This window comes from Protopterus annectens, chromosome 14.part0 (assembly GCF_019279795.1).
Source record: "Protopterus annectens isolate FY-2018-M chromosome 14.part0, PAN1.0, whole genome shotgun sequence".
Lineage (NCBI taxonomy): Eukaryota > Metazoa > Chordata > Ceratodontiformes > Protopteridae > Protopterus > Protopterus annectens.
In genome coordinates, this window is record NC_056748.1 from 234,893,200 (window position 1) to 234,913,524 (window position 20,325).

At 41.9% G+C, this 20,325-nt stretch overlaps 1 protein-coding gene across 2 annotated transcripts in view; it reads right to left on the reverse strand.

The window, feature by feature from the left end:
* Positions 1 to 20,325, reverse strand: part of SLK (STE20 like kinase) — a 2,579,008-nt gene that overhangs the window by 289,479 nt on the left and 2,269,204 nt on the right. For both annotated transcript variants that reach the window (XM_044055960.1, XM_044055959.1), the window contains one exon: positions 3,183 to 3,308. In XM_044055960.1, coding sequence (XP_043911895.1) covers positions 3,183 to 3,308 — 126 coding nt within the window. The remainder of the gene's footprint in view (positions 1 to 3,182; positions 3,309 to 20,325) is intronic.

Consider the following 20,325-nt stretch of genomic DNA (forward strand, 5'->3'; position numbering starts at 1 on the left):
GGGAGTTATTCCTGTACCTGAAATTGTTTTATATACAGTCATACATAAAAATATCACCCGAACTCCTGGCAAGTGGGAAGGGTTTACTTTACAACTCCTCATCTCAGTTAAGTACTTCTGACCCATGACCAGATGACTCACAGAGTTACTCCTTATAGTCAAGACCCTGATCAGATGGCGATAAAAGCAGCAGGAACAAATTCTTGTCCGTGAAACACCAGAGAGATAGAGAGCACAGACTTTTTTCTAGGAAACTTAGCATCTCCCATTACTCCATGCAAAATCTCAGCTAACACACCAGCCCATTTGATAGGTGTTGAGAAGCATCCCTCCACCAGTCCCACAAGGTGCTTCTTCTGCACTCTTCTTAAATTTGAAAATAAACCTAGAAAACAAACAAAAAAGTATGGGAAAACAGAACTCTCTTTACTGGTGATAGCAAAGCTCAAAAAGCAAACTGTATTAATGGTGAAAAAAGAACTGGCAGGTGCAGGGGCAAGTGTATTTTTGTAGTCAGTTCATGTCACAAAGGAAAGTAACACCACACATATATGGCCCTCCCCAAGTGTGGGAACCTCCAAGAAAAGATGCCACATGCTGATTAGTGACAAGATAAACCAGACTACAAGATCAAAAAGGGTCTTTGATGTTGCCAGGATATGTTTTAAAATATTAATAAAATCTGGTTTGGTGTGATACTGTTATTCCTGACACGCTTACGATGCTTTATGTTTTGAAAATTCTTGGAAGCTGCTTTTTAAACCTTTTCCTTTACACCTTTCAGGGTTACGCCAGCTGCTAGGAACTGGCATCCACTCATTAAGACCACCATAAATTCAACTTTCGCCATCGCCTGAGGCACTAAAATTAGGCAAGAATTTGCAATGATTCAAATCTGAGAAATGTTACAGTAATCTTCGGATATCTCTATCACTCAATATCCTTTCCTGTCAGGTAGAAAAAGTGATACAAAATAAAGAAAAACCTTAAGGAGGAACTGCTGAAATGTAGTCCTTTGCACAGTTGCGTCTTTGAAGCACAGGTAAGAAGAGGATGTGTGTGCCCATCCTGATGGTGGATGGTGTGCACTCAGTGCACATCACTGTTAATCTCTAGTGGATGCTGGGGGTACACAGGGAGTGTTGTTTTTAGGCAGTTACTGCAGAGGTGGGAATATATTCTAGTAAACAACACTGCACATCCATTCCTTGATGTTATATGTGAGTGCATGGGTGCTAAACTTTACAGCATACAAAAAACTTCCATAGGCAGCAATATGATGATGGTCTGGGATGCCTCAATCTATTCACCAGCTCCAAACAGCTTGGAAAAGTCCAGAGGAGGCTTTTTGGGTCTGGAAGACTTTATAAATCTGTATTTAACATCATCATAAAATGAAGAAACAACATCCAGTAGTGTTCTTAATTAATTTAATTTAAAGTGGCATCACCCTCTCAGACCCAAAGGACATGACAAATAGTCCAGAGGAGGCATTTTGGGTCTGGAAGATCATATAAATCTGTCTAACATCATCATAAAATTAAGAAACATCCAATAGTGTTCTTATCAAAAGTGGCATCACTCTCTCAGACCGAAAGGACAATGGTTAGTTCACAATGTAGTCACATTGTTCTGATAAAGATGTGCTTTTATCAAATAACCACTGGATAAACGTCTAACTGTAAAGAATGTAAATAAAATCACTTGCATTTATAACTGTAAACAACATTCAAATGCATCGGTCTGTGCTTTAAGTCAATACTATCTACCTTTAGACTATGTATACTTTTGTGTTTGCTTCTTGCACCATGATGCCCAGGTCATGGCTGAAAAGTGTCTGTCAATCAGGCCACTTACATGGTTATCAAACTGAAACAAAGATTGCCAAGAGTTCCTGCCTGTCCTTAGGTTCTCTATACAGCCTGTCTACTTTTTGCTGGGCATGGTGTTGGATTAGAATGAGTATTTATAGCACTACATACATTATGAAATTAACTTTAACTTCTGTGATGGTACAGCCAGCACCTATTCCTCCCTCTTCAATAATCTGCAAGACCTTAGATTTGGAGACAAAGCATATTTAATAGATATTACTTTGAAATGTTAAAGAACACTATCCTAAAATGTTGTGCCTCCTCTGGAGGCTCCAGAAATGTAGGAGGCTGGTGATCCTAGTCTGTATCCTGTACTGGTACACACCACTTAATGTAAAAGAAAAAAAGTTTTTCAGGTGACTTTTTTAATCTTGGAGAGCAGTCAGAAGAGTGAAAAAACAACCAGGGGAACATTCAAAATGTTTGCACTGGTCAAAAATCAGCCATGCCCTTTCCTGCCTCTGGTCTCCAAGAATGGTCCACAGTGCAGCAGAGATGACAGATTCCACTTCGTATATTCATACCCTGGGCCTTCAACAACAGCCTGTTGATACGGCTACAGTTCAGTGGTCTGGCCTCAAGAGGTAATTTCACTAGAGGAGGCAACCAAACAGAGGTCAAAGGTTGTCATGAGTATTAACCCCCACTGCTCCACATCTTAATTTAAAGATAAAGATCTTCAGCAGCATTACAGCAACTACAAAAATCACACACAAAACATTTATAAAATGTTATTTTGTTTGCTAAAGAAGCATATTGGGCCAACAAGAAACTATTTTCTGACCAGAAAAAAATGTAACATTGACAGGTATTTTTGCAAGCTACGTAATGCAGTCGGAATACAAACTAATGACAACGTAAATTAGTAAACTGTAATAGAGAACCATGGTAACATTTTAAGTGGACAGTTATTTTAGAGTAGTCATTTCCAACGTAACTTAATACTTCTTCAAGGCAGGAAAAAAAAGGAAGAAGCAGAAAAAAATAATACATATACAGCTAGGAACACTCTTTCATTACATATTAAACTGACACACCTTTACCAGTAATAATAAAGGACATTATAGTCACACAAATTTATTTTGTGTGTGCATGTGAGTGATGTAGGTTCACTGTGTCTTTCCATTCACTGAATATAGATACAATGAAATAAAAATGTTGAAAAAAAACAAAACAAAAGCAAAATACAAACATACAAATATACACAGACAAATATAAAAATGCATAATGTATGTCAGTAGTCTGTACTTTTCATGACAGCAGGCAAACAGCATGGCATACTACTAGCTGCTCACTACTGCTTATTACCTGCAACTGATGAAGTTCACGAACATTTCCTTCGCATTGCAACTGAAGGTCTCGCATTTGGTTTTCGTGTTTCTGTTGCTGAGCCAACCTCTCATTCTTCTGCCTTTTCTCCTCTTGAACAGCAAACTAAAAAAAGTACCACATACTATAAATGAGTCATTAGACAAACCCAAAGAGGAAACAGAACTTAAAATCAGTTTTCTTTTCACAGTAAAGCTTTTACTGTTCTGACTATTTCAAAAACAAACCACGCACATATACACACACACAGTAAAACTTTTACTATACAGACTATTTAAAAAACAAAGAAATAAAGTAGCTTGTGGTAGTCTTTTCCCCATCACCTCTGTACTGTGTGCTGTCAAAGACCATTTTCTTTCAGCTTCTCTTATCCAAAGGTTATTCACTGTGACAGCTATTATCCATCTCTGGATCATCATACTGCTTCTTCTCAGTACTCTCTGATGTCCACAGAAAAGATAATTCTAGTGGACTGACCTCTTAGCAAAGTGACACAGCCCTGACTAACTTAGGTCCATTTGCCCTCACCTGCAGGAATACTGAAAATCATGCACAGTTTCTGTATACATTTCTTAAATAAGTAACACATTCTTTATTACTCCTATAATACCATGCTGAATATGTCTTATCTGTACAGCTGTCTGGATATGCTCAGTCAGACCACTGTTTCTCTGGGTTTCATCCTTAAAGTGCAACACTGATTTTCTCATATATTTCTGTTACCTTTACTGAATCAAACCAATGGCTTTGACAGACTTTGTACAGCTGATGTGAAAGCATTTATATTAAAGCAGCTAATATATATGTGGGTGTGTTATACACACACACACACACACACTGGCAGCAAGCTAAATAGGCTAGAACAAACTTCCCTATTCCCTGCAACAGTCACAGCACATCCTATGGGATCTTCAGACATTTCAAGACGGTCTGAAAGGAATAATCCCATCTACAAATTCTGTGTTGACCTTGGGATGTCTTCCCTGTGGCCATGCCTGATGCAGCTTTGTGGGAGATACCCAGTAGGCATCCTTACAAGGTGCCCAAAACCACCTCAACTAATTCCTCTCTATACGCAGCAGCAGTGGCTGCATTCCAAAATCCATCTGGATTGCCAAACTTTCTGTTACGGACAGTGATCCTAGCTACCCTGTGAAAGAAGATTCTTTCCACTACTTTTACCCAGACTCTCATACTCTCAGCCATTCCCTAAAGCTTAAGGGTGCCAGCTGAGGATGAGCTAACAGACTAAGTGGTAAACTGAAAGCTTTGCTCTACAGCTCCACTCTCACCTCACTACCACAGGTACCAAATCTGTAGTACTACTGCACCTATTTGCTGGTTAAGGCTTTTAATCCCACTACCTTTGCTTGTTAACCGTACCCAAAGATATTTCCATTACTCCACTTAAAGTAGCTGCTCCTCCCTCATCTAGAGAGAACAGTTTATTACTTTTCAGGAGAGAGAAAGAAAGTATAATTGTCTAAGTACAGTTGTGTAAGAATTTACCAAAAAAAGAAGTTATGTACTCACCATAATGTTCCATCTGTTGTCCATTTTCATTCTTCCTCAACCTGTGGGTTCGGATCTGAACCTCTGATACGACACGGACGCTTTTATTGCTTAGGATCCAACTCTCAAGCTCCTCCCTTACCCATAATGCCCCATGCCCTCCAAATTACCTCAGATCAAATTTGCTGCAGCTACATATGCCTAACATATAAATGCATAAATAGAAAATTATAATAAGACAGATTGAAGACAGAATCAGGAGCTCAAAAGGAACAGTGGCTCCAGGAACACTTCCCTAAGTCATCCCATAAGGGAAAGGAGGATTGGGGGGGGGGGTGTTCAGGAAGAATGAAAATGGACAATACAGATGGATTGTTACGTTGAATACATAACTTCCTTAACTGATGTTGTCATTTTCATTTGTTCCTCAACCTGTGGGACAAAGTACCTAGCTACAGTAACCTCAGGTGGCCCTCACAGAATGATATTCTGGAGCACTGCGGAACCAAAAGCAGCTTTACATCTACAAACAACATCCAATTTGTAATGTGCAACAAAGATGTAGGAGTTCGACCAAGCAGCCAATGCACGAATGTCTTCTATCGAAGCTCTGGACCAAAAGGCTTGAGATGTAGACATAGATCTAGTAGAATGAGGTCTGACATGCCGAGGTAGAGGGATACCTTTAGAAGAATAGACATGAGATATTCAATCTGTAATCCATTTAGCCAAAGTGATTTTGGACACTGGCCTTCTCATTTTAACATCTGAAAAAGGAGACAAACAGCTGGTCAGTTTTTTGAAAAGATTTTGTTCTGTCAAGATAAAAATGTAGCTGTCTATGAACATCTAAAGATGAAGAGTATATTCCCCCTTGTTATGGAAATTAGGGAAGAACACTGGTAGGTTGATGACCTAATTGGTATTGTTTTCAGAGACAACTTTGGGCAAAAAGGAAGGACTGGTACGGAATATCACTATCTTTATAAAAAATCAAATATGGGGATTTGGATAATAATGCTTGTAAATTCAGATACCCTTCTAGCCGAAGTGATGGCTACCAAAAATGCAGTTTTCCAGGACAACATATTGTAAGTCTAACTTGGCTGAAGGTTCAAAGTTGGGGGGTTGGGCAACAGCTTGCAAAATCATGGTCAAGTCCCAAGGAGGAGTGATTTCCTTTATATGAGGTCCAGGTTAAAAGGCACCCCTGAGGAATGTCTTAAAGTTTAGACGAAGCAAGAGAAGATGAATTGTCCCTAATGTGATAATCTGAAATGGCTGCCAACTGCACCTTAATAGTAGAAAAACTTGCCCTGTTTTGGGAAATTGAAGCAAGAAAGTCAAACTGCAGGGACAGGAGCTGTAAAAGGGTCCAAAAGTTTTTGGTGAGCCCATATCGAAAATCTTTTCCATTTACTTTTATAAATTTTTCTGGTAGAAGCTTTATGTGAGGATATTAAAATCCTCTGAACTGCTGAAGATAGCCTGGTGTTTCTAGCCATCAATTAGAGAAACCATGCGGATAGTTTTCAGTCCTGGAAAATCTGGTTAAGTCTGCTCTGATGGGTGGGAGACAGAAGATCTGGATGCGGTTCCAGCATCCACGGAGGGCATACTAAGTGAGACCAAAGAAAGAGGAACCAGACCTGTCAAGGCCAAAAGCGAGAAATATGGATCACCTTGCTCTTCAACCTCTGTGCTTTCTGAAGAAACCTGTGTATGAGGGGTAGGGTAGGGTAAGCATCAAGAAAACTGTTGGGCCAATCATGGACCAGAACATCTCTCAGTGACCGTCCCTGAAGAGGGATCACTGCAAAGAACCTGCTGCATTTGTTGCTGAAGGGCGATGGAAAAAGGTCGCAGCAGGGTTGACTTCACTTGTGGAAAATCGTTTGCCACTGACTGGTTTAGAGACCACGTGTGAGGCATCAGGATAATTCAGCCTGTCTGCCAGAATGTTGGACTTCCCCAAAATATGTGTTGCAACTAGGAAGCAGTTGAACAGGTCACCCATTTCAAAACACTTGTTGATTCTCAAAATAGGGGAGTAAGATCTGGTTCCTCCCTGCTTGTTGAAACATATTTGTCCATTTGTATCGCAATAGTTTCTAGTGGAAGAAAACTCTGTCGTGCTTGCAACACTAGGATTGCTCTCATCACTAGGACAATGATATGCAAATTGGTCTATTGTGTCAGCCATATGCCTTGGACCATCCGACAGGTAACACTCCCCCCATCTGGGAAGCATCCATGGTCAATGTGGTGTTGGTGGAGGAAGAAAAAAATGATGTCCCTGTTCGACTTCTTCCAAGTGGAACACTTGGGACAATCTGATTGGATGATTCAGTAGATAGAAGTGTAAAGATCACTGAAACACCAGCGTCCATTGACGGATTCTCATATGTAAGCATGCTGTTGGAATCAATGTTATCGTGGCAGCCATCGAACCTAATGCTCTGAAGACTAGACTTGCTGGAGGTTTGGGAATGGCAAGAATTTGTCTGCTATGCAATTTTTAGCTGGATATCCTGTCCGGATGCAGATAGGCTAGGGAACTGTCTGTGTCTAGATATACTCCTATAAAGCATATCAACTGTACAGGATGTAGCTGTGATTTTTGCATGTTGGTCGTGATGCCCAAGGTAGGCGCTAGATGTAGTAGATAGTCATTGGTTTGTAGTAGTAGATGCCTCATTGATGCGGTCAGCAGCCAGTCGTCTACACAAAGAAACCCATCGAATCCATGCAGTCTCAGGTGAGCTGCTACTACTGCCATGCATTTAGGGAACACCCTGGGGGCTGTGGCGATACCAAAGGGGAGTACTCTGAATTGACAATGACTAGCCCACAACCGGATGTGGAGAAAACATCTGGAGTGCCTGTTCATTTTGATGTGATAGTACACGTCCTGAAGGTCGACTGAGCACATCCAGTCATCCTTTCAAAATTGTGGTAGAATTAACTGAACCATGAAATGTCTACTGATTTGTTTAGGAATGTTAGGTCCAAGATTGGTCTCAGGTTCCTGTCTTCTTTGGCACCAAAAAAAACCTTGTGTAGATTCTGGGTCCGATTTGGTCTGGTGGGGCCTCCTGGATGACTTTTTTCTAGCAGCTTTGTAATTTGTAATTCTGCTTCCTCCATCTGATGGCGTGGAACATCTGGGAAATATTTCCTTCATTCTGGTATTTGTAAAATTGGAATGGAATATCTGGATATGATCCTTTGCACCCCAACAATAGTTTGTGATAACTAACCAAGTGTTTGGGTACAAGGATAAGCACCCCCCAACTACCTACAGAGAGGGACAATTGGCCAACCTCTCAAGAGCACGGAAAGGATCTGAGAAGGAATCTTGTGGTCCTCAATTTTGCAGACACTCTCTTCCGCATGGGAGATGTCTACCATTATAGTTTCCCCCTCCCCCCCGCCCCTGGAACAAAAAAAACCTCCCTGTGATTCCTGAAAAGGACCTTAAAACTTTTCAAACCACAACTTTATCACCATGCTGGTTCCTGGAGAAAGGTTTTCGTGGGGTAGAGAAATGGATTCCGATGGCAGACAAGTTTTTTCCATTTTTCTGACTGTGGAGAGCATCTCTTTAATAGTGGGGCCAAACAATGATGATCCATCAAAAGAAGCATTGATGAATGATGCCTTGAAAGGTTCTGTGAAGTCATAAAGCTGCATTCAGGCATAATGCCTTATAGCAATACCTGAACTGGCAGCCCTTGAGGTACCTTCTGAGGAATGCGAGATTAGCCTCATGGACTCAGAGATGCACTTAGGGTGGCCAATCTGGAGGAAAGAGTTTTCTGTTCCTCTGCAGGCATGGACCCACAGAAAGAGCTAGAGAGCTCCTTAATTAAGTCCCTCTGTAGTCCGGTGAAGTGTGGCAGGTAGCTCAGCGATCGCAATGTGAAGGGCACTAATGCATACATCTGATTTCCAAATCTGTCTAAAGCCCTAGATTCCTTGTTAGGAGGCTGGACAGAGGAGATCTTTTTGGGTAGCGCCTTCTTAGTGGCTGCTGCAACAACCATGGCATCGATCAGGTAACTTTCTGTCTAGAGTTGCTCATCTGAAGAGGCACTGAAGAGTTTGTCAGCTCTTTCTGATATGGGCTCCACAGTGTCTTATTCCTTTCATGCCCTGTAGGAGATGAAGTCTATAAGTCATCCACAGAGGAGTTTTCCCAAGATTTAGATGGGCCAGACCTGAAGGCCTCCATAAACACCAAGTTCTCTGAGGAAGGGCTTTGGGTAAACCATCCACCTCTTTGGCATAGGATTTCAAGGATGTCTCCAAAGGAGACATCATCAGGTGGAGATCTTGGGGACCCTTCCCATTCATCAAAGTCTGTGTCTCCTGTCAAAGATTCCCAAGGTAATCCAAGTGCCTCATCTTGCAGTCTCTTTCGAGGGATCTCCTCAGTGGGATACTCCAGGGAGATGTCGGAAAAGATGTGGAAGCTCCACATGGGGAGCTGCTAGGAAGCGCTTAGGGTCTTAGCTGTCCGTGAGGTGGAGGATGAGAAGGCTCAGGTGCAGAAGTCAGAAGAGGAGAAGGATCCAAAGGAGATAGAGTCGAAGCAATTCTTGAATGGGAAAACACCCTCTTCACCACTTCGAATGCGGGAGGACTCAGAGGCCAGCAGCAATCCCTCAAGGGCCATAGCTCTCGGAGCAGACAACCCCGACTGTCACAGATCCCATACCCCGAAGGGGAGTCACAGTCAAGCTGTCTAGCACTGAGGCTCCAAGTTGAAGCGACTGCTCCAAAAACTTCAGAGTCAAGGTCAGTCCCCTCAGACCAGACACCAACACTTCAGCTCAGAGATCTCTCATGCTCTAAAAGAGTTAGAGATGAGTCAGAGAAGTCATTGGAGCCAAGGATGAACAAGCCATAGGATCAGACATGTTGACTGGTTACCTCCAGATTTGAGGGCTCTGAAGCAGGAGGTTGGATCGGAGAAGAGATATTAAGGGCACAAAAGAATGATGGTGGCTCACGGATCCAGTAGGGGATAGAGCAGGCAAAACCCCCATCTGAATCTGCATACTGAGGAATCTCATCATCATTCTGTCTACCTCCCCTCCAGAAAGACTCTTGTAAGACCTTATGCAGGAAGTGGTGGAGGGAGGCCTGTGAGATTTTAATGGGGTCCCCTGAAGAAAGGGAGACCTAGTAGAATAAGATATGACCTCCAGGGAGGTAATAGGAGTCAGGTGCCGAGGAGGAGTCAAAGTAGTCTGTGTCAGATCTGAAGGCTTCAGATCAGACAATTTCAAAGTCTTGGTAAGAGGCTGTGAAGTAGCCCTTTTGAGACTGGGCAGGAGAGTGTTTTCTGTGCTACATGGGCTCCTTAAGCTTTTTAGCAGGCGACTGAACCCCTGATTCTTTAGAAGTTCCAGCAGGAGGAGAAGCAGACTGAGAAAGTAGGCCCCTCAAAATCAATTTATTGTGGCGATCAACCAAGGCTTGGGCAATGAAACCTGCACAGATGTTGCAGTCTATATATAAATGGCTAGGGCCTATGCAGTAAACTATAGGCATCAGATGGAGGAATCTTGTCCCCAAAGGAAGTGCATTTTTTGAACCCACCAGCTTGTACATTTTGTCAGCCATTGGTAAAAAAATATAAGAAAGAGAAAGGGCTTTTTTATTTACTTTATTTTTTTTTTGCAGGAAGAAAAGAAGGAAACGGAATCTACCAACAATGGTAGGTATGAGAAATACCAACAGTAAAAGGCTCAAAAAACAGAAACCGAGAAACCTGAAAATAACAACAAAGTTGGTGAAAAGGATAAGGAAGGTTTATGGTAAGTAAAAAGATAATAAAGGAATTTCCAACAATAAATATCACTCATGTCCCACAAGGAGCTACAACACAAAAAAACAGCTTGCCTGAAGCACAGCAAACATCTGAGGTAATTTGGAGGAAGGGGACATTATAGGTAAGGAAGGAGCTTGAAAGTTAGATCCTAAGTTATAAAAGCGGCCAAGTCAGATTTGAGGTTCAGATCCAAACCCACGGGTTGATAAACAAATGAAAATGACATCAGATCAGTTGACTTCCTATTTATCACTGTTGCAGCATTCCTTACTACAGGGATATTGCCATATGCCTGGCTAACCTACTAAAGCCTGGGCCCTTCCATGCACTGTACATCAATCATATATCCAAGGTATTCAGTTAACATACAAGTGCCAAATCCACAGAACTGGTGTCCCAGAAGAACAGGCGCAACCAGTGAGGAAGAAAAAGATGATACGTGTAAATCCAGAAAAAGTAAAATAAATCCCTTTAGCCAGAGTGAAAACAAAAAAATCCAATGGAACGGAGGGGGGGGGGGGGGATACTGCAAAAATGATAAATATGACATCTACTGTTACATTAAGTTCTTATATAACTATACTATGTCCTTTTCTTGATCATTGCTGCAGTATTATTCCTTACAATAGGGAGAGTATTAGGGAGGAGGAAGAAAGAACCAAGGAACCCTCCAAAAATCCATGGAGGATAGACCTTAGCAAAACGTGCTCTGGCCCCAGCTTCAGTGAACTGTAAGATGTATGAACTTTAGACCAAATTCAAAATGCTGCATTTGGACTGGTAGCAAAGAAGTTCTGAGGATTTGGTGCTCATGTCACTTATGTACCTTATGTCTCAGTCAAAGGACATACATCTAAAGTACAGAACATGCAAGGACCCAGGCTTTTGTAGGCTGGAAAGAGTTACTCTCTTCGGCAAGATATCCCTGTTTTAACTTCTCCAAATCTTTTGGGTTTCTAATACCATGACAGGAATGGACCCCATTCCTAAGTTAAACTACGATTAAAATTCATCAAATTAGTACTGTTTCAATCTTTGATGTCAGCCAAAAGTGCTATTCGCAGCACTCACAATGTGCCCTGTAATGACGCCTTCCTGTTGTTTCTGCCTGCAGATCCTGATATTTTATAACTTTGTCTCTCTCTGTTTGCAAGCCATTGCAGTCACTGGGTGTGGCAATTTCAATGATCAATGCTACTTTTGTCTTCTTTGTATGGACCACTATATATCCATTTTCTACCATCTATCTTTTGAACTGTTGGTAATGAGTGATCCCATGTGATGTAAACCTCATCATTTTCTATGATGCTTTGTGGCTCATGTTTCCAGTATTTTTCAGCCACTTCAATACCATAGTTTGCACAATCCCCAGTGCAACAGTCTTGCCACATTATCATGCCTTTCAGTATACAGTCCTCCTGCCATTAGCATATCACAACCAAAAAGGTGTGCAAATGTTTCCAATTTGTTTTACAAAACCTACATTTGTCTGTTTCTCCCACACGTTCAATGGATTTTGTAAACCAGAATGTACGTAGCCCATTATTTTAGGCCGCCAATATTAACCTTTCATCTCTTGGTTTGAATTTGCCTCTCCATAACCATTCCTGCATTCATTCCTGATCAACAGGAGGTTCTTCCAGAAGTTTTCTATACTTGCAACTATATTTATGCATTTTCCACATTTCTTGCCTTCTCATCTGGTCCTTAACCTTATATTCTTTCTTTTTTTTGGCACATTCAGTTGCTGCCTGATTTTTTATCTACTTCTGGTTTGATTTCCATTCCTGCTTGATGCCAATATGCTTCTGCTATATTAAGCAGAGAAGTCATCTTAGATTTATTCTCATGTTTCAAAACTTCACTACATTTGGGTCTTGAGGTTAACAGATGTGTGGAGTCTCATGAATGCAGATCTATACATGTAATCAGTTTCAAGGAGGCCCATCCCTCCTCTAGAACAGGGACTATACAATCTTGACATGCACCGATTTTTATAAATCATCTGGTGAGCATGAAGCATCCTTGTTTTCCTATCTAATCAATCCAACATGTTTTGGTACCATTCAATCACGCCAAAACTAAGTTAGGACAGGAATAGCAAATTGTTTTATAGCTTGGATTTTGTTCCTAGATGTCAATGCGGTTTTCAGGATTAACTTATGTCTTGTAAAGTACTCCTTACTAAGTTTTATTCACATTTGTTCATGTCTTATTGTTGATCCTTCATCAGTTCCTAAATATTTATAAACTCAGTCTTGCTCAAGTTCATTCATATCACATTCTTGTCACAAACTGTTTTCCTGGTGCTGCAGGTTTCCTGCTTTAAAGGTTCCTTTTGCACATTTATCAAGACCAAATGACATTCTTGTATCATCTGAAAAAGCTTTGACAACTGGCAGTTATACTTTCAGTTCCTCCTCTGATGACCTATACAGTTTTAAATCATTGACAAAAAGATGGTATGAAGTCTTTACACTTTGTTGACTTCTAGGAGCCAAATTATAGCCATGGCCTAAGCTGTTAAGTAGACAGCTTAAAGGGTCAAGAGCAAGGCAGAATTCTAGTGGTGAGTTATCCTGGAATATCCCCCTTTGAATTTTTATCCCTGGGTAATAATTTGTCCTTTATCATGGCTTCATTGCAAAGTGGTCTGCCACGGTTTCATGGTCACTGTTATGTGGTCGATCAGTGTAGGGAGTATCTTATACATTTTTAAGCATTCTTTTAACCATTACTGTGGGATACTATTAAATGTTTTTTGTAGTCTATCCATGCCATAGATTCTTCCCTTTTTTACAGTTCTCCACTATGACTAACAACAAACCATATGACTTATTACCCTTTTGTTCTACTGCCATAATTGAGTTTTCTTCTAAGTGACTACAAAAGGTTTCAATTCCTGCGTATAGTTAATACGTTGTCGGAAGGCAAGTTATTGGTCTATAATTTTTAAGATAGCTTGCAGGTTCACTCTTAAGTAGGAGCATTGTTTTTTCCTTTTAGTCAGGTTGGTGTCTGTTTGTGGTGTGCACATAAATAGTTCTTACTCATGGCTAAATCTTTATGCAAAGATGTTAATACTTTTAACCAAAATTTAGGTACTACATCTGGGTCTGGGTTTTCCAATCAGAGGCTTTTCTCAACTTTGTTTCAATCTCTCTGCCTGTTACTTCATCCTGTTTCATACCCTGTACCTTTAAACTTCTCTTGTGGTAGCACTTTATCAGTTATTAATTTAGCTGCACAGTAATATATCTTGTTTACTTCTGTTATATTGCATGGATCTCTATGGACAGTTCTAATTACTGTGTTCATTTGTTTTATCAAAATTCTGACTTTTTGGGTTTTATTGACCTCCTGTAGTCTATTTCTTTCATTGATCTTAATATGTCTATGTCTATTAAATTAAGCAACTCTTATCTTAGCTCATTTTCTTCTAAACTGAGGGCACATGAGGCTATCCCTATTTTAAGGAATAATACAAGTGATTAGAGGAGGACATCTTATCATATTGATCACAGCTGTAGTATTCAAATACTAGTGAATTACCTTGCCAGGGCAACCAGACTTCCGACTGGGATACTACAACCAAGAAAGAAACCTTTCATACAGTCATATGTCCGACACATGACAAGCCTATGGGTGTAAGGGTATATCCACAATGTCAGGTTGAGTACTAGCAAGTTGGGACAAAGCAGATAACCCCTTTTTCTGTGAGAGAAAGTTCACTCTGTGGGGTAACCTATGGTGATAACCCCTGGCCAGATGATGATAAAGGGGAGCCAATGCTGACTGGCCAAAAGGGAGTGACTAAAGTGACCAACAAGATTTTTGGTCTGTCCCATTGGATCTTTAACCGAACCTGATTAGGGAAAGTGGAGGAAAGACAAAGGAACTTAACCTTCCATGACAGAAACATGGTGTCCATCCTCCAGGCATGAGGACAGGGAATCCTAGAGCAAAAGAGCCTGTATGGTTTGTTGAGAGTGAAAACAAACAGGTCTGTTTGAGTATGCCACTTGTGGGCTATGTCCGGAAAGATCTCAGCATTCAACATCCATTCATGACGGTCTTCCAGGGACCTGATTAATGAATGCGCAAAAACACTGCCCTGGGAAGGAATGTAAACTGCTTGTATGGACAGATTTACTTTTATAGCTTGGTCCCAATGTCTGAATAGCCAGTCTGCATATTTGCTAGGACTTTGCTGCCCTCCCCCACCCCGTTTATAAACCACGATTGTTGTGTTGTTTGTGAAAATCCTAAGGTGGACCTGGATTCCATGAGTGATAAAATACCAGTACAGCCTGAATGAGTGCCCTCATTTCTTTCACAATGATGTGTTCCTTCCTTTATTTAGGGTGGGGTGGGGGAGTCCGTTGACCCAGAACTGTTAAGGAACCTGTCCATGCATCCCAGGCTAAATATGATGCATCTGTGTACAGTTCCTGAGTGGGAACATTTGGTTCTAATGGTAGTCCAGGATTTAACTGCACCTGAGAAATCCAACAATGTAATTTTGTTTTTAGACAAAGTAGTAGTAGAATCTGAGTTTCCAATGGGTGACAATGTTGAGATCAGAGACATTTTAGATGCAACTGGATCCTTCTTATGTGAAGTTTGGCAAACAGAATAATGGAGATGGAAACTGCCATGAACCCCAGAGCCCTTAGAAGTTGCCTTGCAGGACTAGGTAGAAGAGAAAGGAAGGACTGAAAATACAAGGAGAAAGTCTGCACTTTCTCTTGTGGGAGAAAGGTTAGCATGAGGCATGTGCCCAGCCTGCATCCCAAAAAGACTAGAACCTGAGTAGCAGTCAATGTAGACTTTTTTTGGATCAATCGTGAAGCCCACCCTTTGCAGAATGGAAATATTGTAGTTGAGATGCCTTATCACGTCTTCCTGAGAGGTTGCCTTATTAACATGTTCGTTGAGGTACAGGAATATCTGAACTCCCCGAGTCCTGCATAAAGTAACAGCTGGAGTATGCACTTTGTGAAAACCTTATGGAATGTAGATAACCTAAAGGATAAAGAAGGGAACTAATGCATGACAAGTAAGTCGAGAAGCTGAGGAACTTCCTATACGAAAGGTGAATGGGAATGTGAAGGTAAGCATCCTTTAAACTCAAGGGCCACAGACAATACCCCACCCATGCCAGGCTACAATGCCTTCCGCACTTCCAAACTAAAAAATAAATGTGTGAGAACCAAAGGAGGAGGAGTATTTATCTTCATCAAAGATAAATACACCTCTAGACCGGTTAAACAGGAAAAATCCATGGAGGTACTCCATGTTCGCCTAAACTGTGGGTAAGGCCCTCCTTAAAGTCATCGTTGGCGACAAGCCTCCCTCAATGAACCAAGATATCCACACTGCTTACTTGGACCTACTTGAGTCAATCAAATTACAACCGAACACACTAGTCATGGGTGATTTTAACATGGGCAATCTCGGATCCAAACCTAATGAAAATGCTGCACATCCACAAGTCAAATGGAACAAGGGCCACCTGCTCCAGGGACCATAACCTGGCCTGTGACATAAATAGCTGCTGGCGAGAGACAGAAACATCTCAGAGGTTGTACTCTTCTTGAACAGGCTACCATTTCACATCAAACAAAGCCCCTCTGTGAACCTGTTTAAGAGTAGCCTGGATGTCTGGATAGGGAACCATAAACTCCTGACGGGTATTTCACCTATGACCCTCCTAGCTATGGGCAATGGTTGCTAACCAGGATCTCTAGTTTAGACAAGATCCTTTATATTGGATTTCTCTTGTATTATATTAGGTACACACACGGCTAGGTTTGTAAAGACCTTTGGGTGAATAGGCTAATAACCACCTATGAACCTAAAAACCTATATCAGAAAAGCTGGGCTAAGACGAAGGATAAAAGTCTTAATGGACAGCATTCTGAATGAAGCTACCTTCAGAAAGGTATTGAGGTGAGACAAGTCTTCATTTTTCTCCTTTTCTGGAATAGAAGGCTTTTGCTAGATGTGGTGGTACAGATTCCATGGTACTGTGCTTGACAAGACCCTGCAAAACTGGAAAAAGATGCAGCTATTGGAAGAAGGAGGTGAAGTGCTCCTGAATGCTGGAATTTCCTTCCAAGTCATTTGGTAACCTTGTTGAATGACAGAAAGGACTCGGTTGTCTGAAGTGATGCTGTCTAGGTGGAAGGGAGGAGGTTAGTCTTTCTGCACCAGGAAGGGATGGACTGAAGCAGAGGAGGCGGCAGGAGAAAGTAGTTAGGCTGATTTTTCTGGAAAGGGAGGCCTTCCAAACACGGAATCTCTTGTAGGGTTTCTTGAAATCTTTTCCTAGGTATCTTTTGGCCTTTCTGAGCAGATATTGAGTTTCTACAAGAAAAGGAAGTGGGCTTAGTCAGGTAGTTCCTTTGACACCTGTTACCTGAGGTATGAAAAAGTACAGTTGTGTACCTACCATAAATGTAGATGTTAAGAGTGTATTCACTGATGCAGTCATTACTCTTGGGTTATCCTGCTGGCAGGCTACCCGCAGTCGGCCAGAATTCCAAAGTCTAGGTCTGGCGTCGGTTGCTATCACCTCTTCCCTGACGTCAGTGCACCAGGGGTATAAAAGATGCAGCCGACGCCATTTTCTTCAGTTTTTCTTGCTCCAGATGTCAGGTGCCCCAAATACTTAGGCTGAAAAATATACCAATAAGAAATGCATGCACAAAAATAACATTTCCTTCTTCTGCAAGCAAATACACCAAAAAGGTTGTATAGGATAGAGAAGTGCAGATAAGTCCAAGCAAAGAGAAGTGGGGTGGTGGGTGGGTAACCTGGACTGCAACAGTGAATACACTCAAACATCTACATTTATGGTAGGTACACAACTGTACTATGTTCATCGTGTTTCGCTGTTGCAGTCATTACCCTTGGGTAGAATCCCAAAGCTGAGGATCGGTGGCTGGGCTAAATAGGATTAGGAGAGGCTATAAGGCCCTGCAGAACTGCAGTGGTGAAGCCTGCTCTGGACTTAGAGTAGAGAGGCAAGTGGTAGTGCTTTGTAAAGGTGTGCACTGAACTCCAAGTTGCAGCCTCTAAGATTTCTTTGGTTGGTACTCCTCTGAGGAAGGCTGCTGAAGTGGCTGCTGCTCTGGTGGAATGTGGCCTAATGCCCTTAGGCACTGGTTTGCCATGTTGAGAATAGCAGAAACGGATGCAATGGCCTATCAATTTAGAAATAGTCTGTTTTGAGATAGCCTTTCCTTGTGATCCTACAGCATATGACCCTAAAAGTTGCTCAGTCTTTCTGAAAGCTTTAGTTCTGTCCAAGTAAAAGCTTCACTGCCTGTGTATGTCTAAAGAGTGCAGAATTTTCTCACCCTTGTTCTGTGGATTTGGTAAAAGGTAGGCAAGTGAATGGTTTGATTGAGGGTCACACTGGACACCACCTTAAGCATAAATGTAGGGTTTGTCCTCAGAGAAACCCTGTCTGGATGAAAAATGATGAAAGGTTCCACAGCCATGAGTGCTTGTAACTCCGAGACTCGCCTTGCAGAGGTTATGGCTAGGAGCAGAGCTGTTTTCCAGGATAAGAATTTAATATCTGCTGTTGATGCTGGCTCGAAAGGAGGCAGTGTGAGTTTTTCCAAAACAAGATGAGGTCCCAGGCCGGAATTGGTGCTCTCCTTGGAGGCCTAATGTTTTTGGCCCCTCTGAGGTACTGCCTTATTGAAGGATGAGAAAAGATAGGTGGTTCCGTATTGTAATGTGCAGAAATGGCAGAGGCATGAATCTTAATTGATGAGAAAGAAAGACCTTTGTTCAGCATCTGTTAGGTATTGTAAAATCTGAGGAATATTTGGTACAGACGTGTCAATGCCTTGTTCCTGATTCCAAGCACAGAATCTCTTCCATTTTTCTGCATAAGATTTTCTGGTACTGAGCCTCTTGGCCTCCAAGATAACATCCATGACAGCTTTTGAAAGAGGAGTTTTCTGAATGGCTACATTATCTGCCATGCTGCCAGATTTAAGGTGCTGAGTTGGCTGTGCAGGATCTGATTGTTTTGTTGGGTCAGCAAGTGAGAAGTTTGAGGCAATATCCATGCTGGACCTTGAGACAAGCTCTTTAGGATTGGGTACCAGTGCTGGTGTGCCAGTCTGGTGCAATCAGAATTATTTTTGGCTTCTCTTGTCTGACCTTTAGGAGTGCTCTGGGAAGGAGAGGCAGTGGGGGAAAAGCATATACTGTTAGACTTTTCCAGCTGAATGATAGGGCGTCCAATTTCCATGCTTGCTTGTGGTAAATCCTTGTGCAAAATCTCTGCAATTAACAGTTGTGAGGGGAGGCAAATAGATCTATGTCTGGGCATCCCCATTTCCTTATCCTGAAGACTTGTGGATCCAGTTTCCATTCGTGGGGATCCATGAGGTTTCTGCTTAGCTCGTCCGCCAGAGTGTTTGTTTTTCCTGGCAGGAATTGTGCTTGCAGAAGAACTTGAAAAGCCAGTGCTGTGTCCCATAAGGTCATTGCTTGTCTGCAGAGGGGGTAGGAATGAGTAACTCCCTGCTTGTTTATGTACCACATGACCCTAGTGTTGTCCGTCTATCAGTAATTGTCCTGGATGAAGCAGGTCCTTGAAAGCTGTCAGGCCATTTTGAACAGCTAGCATCTCTTTTTGATTGATGTGAGGATGCATCTGGTTTGCAGGCCATGTGCCCTGAATACATTTTCCTGCCATATGGGCCCCCCAGGCATAATCTGATGCATCTGTTGTCAGTGTCTGTCTGGCTGTGGGTAAATTGAATGGCAGACCCTTGTTGTGGTGACAGGCTTCTGCCCACCATTGAAACTCCTGCTGTAGGCAGGGAATGAGTGCAATTACTGTCTCCAGGCTGTGGCAATGCTGAGTCCAAACACTTTTCAGATACCATTGTAGTTTCCTCATATGCAGTCGGAATTAGTAGAATGCAGGATGCCATGAAACCCAAGGCTTTCAGGATTTTCCTTGCAGATAAGTGGGTTTTTGTTGCCAATTTCTTGAATTAAGAAGTCAGTTGTTTTTGCTTGTCTGGCGTGAGATAAGCCATCTGGGCAGTTGTATTTAAGCTTGCACCCAGGAATATTCTCTCTTGAGAGGGCACTAGTTTTGATTTATTTTCGTTTACTGTGTACCCTAGGCCAATTAGTAATCTTTTTACAAACGCCAGATGCTTTAGAAGAGTGTCTTTGTTCTCTGCTTGAATTAGGCAGTCGTCCAAGTAGGGATATATTTGAATTCCTTTTTGTCTGCAAAACGCAATTACTGGTGCCAGGCATTTTGTAAGGACCCTGGGCGCAGTAGATAAGCCAAAGGGCAGTGCAGAGAATTGGTAATGCATTGAGCCAGCTATGAATCTGAGGCATCTTCTGCAAGATTGTCTGATTGGGACATGCAGGTATGCCTCCTTTAGGTCCAAAGTTACGAGCCAAGCCCTCTTGCCCAGCATGGGCAGTTAGCTGCTGAAGAGTCAACATTTTGAATTTTGGAACTTCCAGAAACGTATTTAGTACAGACAAGTCCAGAATTGGTCTCCAGGTTTTGTCCTTCCTGGGTACTAGAAAAAGTCTGGAGTAAAATCCTTGCCCCTGCTCTTGATGTGGTACTTGCTGAATGGCCCTCACGTCCATGAGGGCGGTAATTTGTTTTTGTGCCTCTACCCATTGATTATGTGTCAGGTCTGGCATGTCCTTTGACCTTGGTAGGGTGTGAAAGTGGAACCTGCAGCCTTGGGACACTATGTTCAG